The sequence below is a fragment of the Malania oleifera genome, chromosome 13 (assembly GCF_029873635.1).
Source record: "Malania oleifera isolate guangnan ecotype guangnan chromosome 13, ASM2987363v1, whole genome shotgun sequence".
Lineage (NCBI taxonomy): Eukaryota > Viridiplantae > Streptophyta > Magnoliopsida > Santalales > Ximeniaceae > Malania > Malania oleifera.
This window is the reverse complement of record NC_080429.1, coordinates 4,346,572-4,351,928: the sequence shown is the minus strand read 5'-3', so window position 1 is coordinate 4,351,928 and position 5,357 is coordinate 4,346,572. Positions and strand designations below refer to the sequence as shown.

Genomic DNA, 5,357 nt, shown 5'->3' with positions numbered 1-5,357 from the left:
AGATGGATCCAAATTGGGTCAATACCTGGATAGGATTGGTTTGGAGGCGCCATTGGGAATACAATCCGAGACACGTAAGACAGTCCACCTGAGCAAATTGTTGGAAAATTTGTCATGTATGGGAGAAGATGACTTCCGTTAAAGTATTTGATGGGTGCTTATATACATAGTATAGTCTAAGACCTAATAGGTTTAAGCTTTTAGGTTAACTTGGTGCTCACCCATGTGCATCAAGCATACTTTTAGGCTCCTCCAGTTTTAACAGTTTCTTCCAATTGTTTTTTTTTTTTTCACTCTTCCTTTGCTTTCCTGTAAAATTCAATGCAGTTGCCCTTCGCCACACGTATACCCTAAATTAACATAAGCTAGTTAGCGGGCAAGAACGATACCCCTGGAATGAGATGAAGCATGGGCAGGCACTTCCTTGCTCTTGACATCTTATACTTGTCCCTCTTCATCTTCTTCGCAGGGTTAACCAAAACCCAACATTACGACGATTGCAAACCATCAACTTGCGGAGACCATGGCCCAGAAATCCGATTTCCTTTCCGGCTCAAGAACCGCCGGCAGCCAGAGCACTGCGCCTATCCGCGTCGCGACTTTGCTCTGTCCTGCACCAACCAAGGCGACACCCTGCTCGAGCTCCGCTTACCGGGGGTATTGCCTATTGATATTATAAAGTTGGTAGTGAAGGAAATTGATTATGGATCTCAGATAATTCATGTTTCTGACCCAAATGATTGCCTTCCAAAGCAGCTCCCATACCTCAACTTCTCTGCATCTCCCTTCCAATCTTTTTACCAACATGACACGTATAACTTTAGTTTATTCAATTGCTCGTATTCCGCGGATAGAGATTCAATGTCATTCTATCTCATTTCATGCCTTAGCACCTCGTCCCACCAAGTTTATGCCCTCTATTCTGACCGATATGGTGAAGAACTGCCCCTATTGTCTTGCAAAAAGACTGGTAGCATTCTTGGAGTAACTTATAGTATATTCAATCCGCAGTACCTCCTTGCTCTTCAATGGTCTAACCCAGATTGCAGAAAATGCGAAGCATCAGGTAAGAGATGCAGATTGAATGACTCCAGCATTGAAGAACCACAAATTCAATGTTCTGATATCCCCAAACCCCATTATCACAACAAAGGTACATGTTAATTGGTATATTACTTTTTCTCCTTATAATTAGGATTTCTCACATAATTGATTAGTCTTTTACTATGAGCGTTCTTGACAAACTATACATCCACGGAATGCTTTACAGGTGCAGCTGCAAAGCTACAGACCGCAGGTGAAAAAATCTGTCCACTTTTTAAAAAAGAAAATAAAATCTCCTCTCCCAATCTGATCAAGCTAGCAGGTTCTTGAGTAAATGTGTTCTCTATCTGTATATTTGCAGGTATAGTCCCAGGCTCATTTCTCCTTTTACTGATAGTAATTGGGCTATACTATGTCTATAGCATAGATAAAACAGAAAGAGAGCACCGAGCCAAGATTGAAATTTTTTTGGAGGATTATAGGGCTCTTAAGCCCTCACGGTACTCGTATGTGGATATCAAGCGGATTACAAATCAGTTTAGGGACAAGCTGGGCCAAGGAGGTTATGGAACTGTGTTCAAGGGAAAACTTTCCAATGAAATCCTTGTTGCTGTAAAGATCCTCAATGTTACCAAGGGAAATGGTGAAGAGTTCATCAATGAGGTGGGAACCATGGGAAGAATCCACCATGTAAACGTGGTTCGCTTGGTTGGTTTTTGTGCAGATGGATTTAGAAGGGCTCTTGTTTACGAGTTCTTAGTGAACGATTCGCTTGAGAAACTCATATTTTCGGAAAGAAATAAGAGATCTCTTGGTTGGAAGAAGCTTAAAGACATTGCTCTCAGTATAGCCAAAGGAATTGAATATCTGCATCATGGGTGCGACCAAAGAATCCTCCACTTCGACATCAAGCCCCATAATGTCTTGTTGGACGACAACTTCAATCCGAAGATATCTGATTTTGGTTTGGCTAAGCTTTGCTCAAAGGAACAAAGTGCTATATCTATGACTACTGCTAGTCTTAGAGGGACTGTGGGCTATATTGCTCCTGAAGTGTTCTCTAGGAACTTTGGGAATGTATCGTACAAATCAGATGTGTATAGTTTCGGAATGTTGTTGCTTGATATGGTTGAAGGGAGGAAAACTACAATAGAGAACAGTAGCCAGGGGTACTTCCCAGATTGGATTTATCATCGTTTGGAACGAGGAGAAGCTATAGGAAGTGGAATCGACAATGGTGGAGATGCAAATATCGCAACACAGCTAACAATTGTAGGTCTTTGGTGCATTCAGTGGTATCCAGTGAACCGACCATCAATGAAAGCTGTGATTCAAATGCTGGAAGGAGAAGGAGGTGATCTGGACATGCCACCAAATCCTTTTGGCTCGACAAATCCAGTGACAACAAGCACAGCCAAGCTTGGAAGAACATTCAACACACAGCTAGCAATCATTTCAGAAACAGAACCAGAGAATTGAATGAGAAGTAATCAAAATGAATGTACTGAATTTAGAAATCTCTATTAGAGAGTTGTGTGCGTAGTTCTGAATATTTATTTAGTCATTATGAATAATTGCAAGAAGGTCTAGAGACAATTCCAGAGATTGGATTTTCACCGTAGTGTATAATTTACATAACTTGCATTTGCTTGTATATCTAAATTCAGGAAAGTGCATTAAATAATTCTATGCTTAAATTTGCATTGGAAAAAAGATGCACACACTATGGCTAGGAGTAGTTAAAAGTATTAATATTGACAACTTCAAGCTATTTCCTTTCTTTTCATCTTAGAAAAGGTCAAAGACTTACAAGCAATTAGTGATTAAGCCACACCCAAAAAATTCATAAACATGTTAAGATTTTTCTTATGGATTTCAGTCTTGGCACTGAGATTAGTGTTCAAATGAAAATTAATATAAAATTTAATTTATTTTTTTTACAAGTCAACACATGTCCAAATCTAAGGGCTAAAATTCATTCCCCCAAATAGCAGTGAAACAAACAGCAAGGACATGGTACATGTCTTAACTATAAATCTTGAAATCATGGATGGCTACATAAAAATAATTATGTTTAGTTGCCAAATTACATTATACTTTAGACAAATAATCACATTCAACCAAATTGAAATTGTTTCATCTATACATAAATTGTCCTAGAGATGCCAAAATACATGCAAGATATTTGAATGTCGTAGAAAAAATATCGAATTCAATCTTTTGTCTTCATAAAATAAATAGAAATACAAACATTGTTATGAACCTATAACACAAAATAAATAAAAGCCTTAAAACACAGTGGAGCTATTGTCCCTGCCGGATTAATCATCACCTACCATCTCGGGAATTTTGATTTACTGTCTGAAATATAAGACCATTTGACGATGGAATGGTTTGATTATGGATGGCAGGAAGGAAGAATAACTCATTGTGCATATGTGTTGCAGTTACGACGTCTTTTCTTCTGTAGAGAATCGTGGTAATGTTGATTGATTGTCTTCTTTTTATTAACTCATTCACTTCGGAGAAATACTTGGGCATTAATTCAGAGCATTGCTTAGAAATATTTGATAAACTTTTTTAGTGCACCCCAGATGTTTGATGCATGGTTTGTATGAGTTGCTGATTGTTTCCTGCCAATATAGTTGATTTTTCTTCTTCTTTTTGTAGATTCTTCTGTGACGTGATCGATCAGGCTAATATCCAATTAATTTATTGAGATTGTGGTTGCCAAAATATAAGGTATACTGGAAAAGATAATAAATGGGGTTTGATAAATGGTTTCTGGTTTTGAGTTTTTGGTCAAGAATCCAGCACCTGTGCCTGTTCATCTTTCTACAATGTGAGATACCTGAATCCACGATGAGTGAGCTTGGAATTTGAATTTTAGTGTCAAATGGCTCTGCCATTGTGTGATACAGAGAGCATATTAATTCTGTGGTTCAGAATTACCCCAACTTTAATGTAGCCAAACTTGATTAATTGTTCAAAATACGTACGCTTGAACATCATTTTGAAGAATCAAAGCAGCATGAAGGTGGGATTCCATTTCTTTGTAGAAGATCTATGTGCAAATTACTTGTTTGAATTTATGAACCCTTGAATTCTATCCTCTTAGCAATTAGAGGTAAACACTTGTGGTCAGAAAGCACGCAATGTGCATGCATTAGATAGTTTGTAGTCAAAAATGTATTGTTGCTTGACTATACTAGTTTTAAATGGATGCATGAAAAAAATTTAGACAAGTAGCCATTAGGGGTTCATATTTTAATAGAAATCAACCATATTTAACTTCAACATTGGTTATGTTTGCTATAGTTGTCAATTGTTGTGGACATACAATGCTTACAAGTGATGCCTCAATGGGATTTAGCTGGTAAAATGGAACCAATATATAAAATCATATTGAGCATATTGTCTACGGACAATTGAGGAACTCAAGTGTGAGAGCTTGCATTGCCAAGGCATAAAGGCGCTAAATTTTTAGATGTTGGACTCGATGATAGTGAAGGCTAGCTAAATAAAGCTTCTCAAAATGGATTTATTATGGGTTGGGTAAAAACTAAGAGTAGTGGATCGAGATCAAAACAAATGAAAAATCCTAAGTAGAAAAACTTAGAATGCCTCTAAGACCACACCAAAGGTTTACATTTAAAGGTATTTGTTGATTCCCATCATTATCACTAAAATAGTGTCAGTTCAGGAATAATACTTGAAAGTACTGAAGTAAAATTATTACTTTTCATTAGCTACAGATAGTTGAAGAAGATACAACAAAATAGATTACTCAAACTTTTATGGATGTGTATTATCCTTTATTTTAATACTAACAAACAAAAAGTTTGGTCCAAAATCATATCCTAATTTAAGATAGTGAGGCACTTTATCCAACTACAAAGTAGAAAAATCTTGACAAGTTCACACGTTGTTCACTATTAGGTGGCTTAATTTTCAGTTGTACCATTTTTATTTAAATCCAAGCTGATGGAATCTATTGAATTGTCTGACGATATTAGTAACTCAGTTGACTTTATGCTGACTCAACCATTAGATTTCATCTCTTGTGGAGATAGAAAAGGATTGGGAGGCATTTGCAAGACTTCCAATGATCCTTCAAGCATCTTGACAACATTGTGCATTAGAGGGCGATCACTAGGCTTCATTTGTATGCACCATAGAGCAACAACTAGCATTTTATTTGTCATGTTCCTCTCTTCCTCCGTAGCATCATATTCTATGTTTATGTCCTTCCCTTCATGGATTTTGTCATAAGTCCACAAAGGAAAGCAAACTTGGCTTGAGTGCTCTAGAGA

At 37.2% G+C, this 5,357-nt stretch overlaps 1 protein-coding gene across 1 annotated transcript; it reads left to right on the top strand.

The window, feature by feature from the left end:
- The first annotated feature begins 341 nt into the window (after positions 1 to 341).
- LOC131145399 (rust resistance kinase Lr10-like) lies at positions 342 to 2,647 on the top strand. The gene is made up of 3 exons (XM_058094421.1): positions 342 to 1,153; positions 1,271 to 1,297; positions 1,406 to 2,647. The coding sequence occupies exons 1-3, from the start codon at positions 409 to 411 to the stop codon at positions 2,521 to 2,523; spliced, it is 1,890 nt and encodes a 629-aa protein (XP_057950404.1). The 5' UTR covers positions 342 to 408; the 3' UTR covers positions 2,524 to 2,647.
- The last annotated feature ends 2,710 nt before the right edge of the window (positions 2,648 to 5,357 follow it).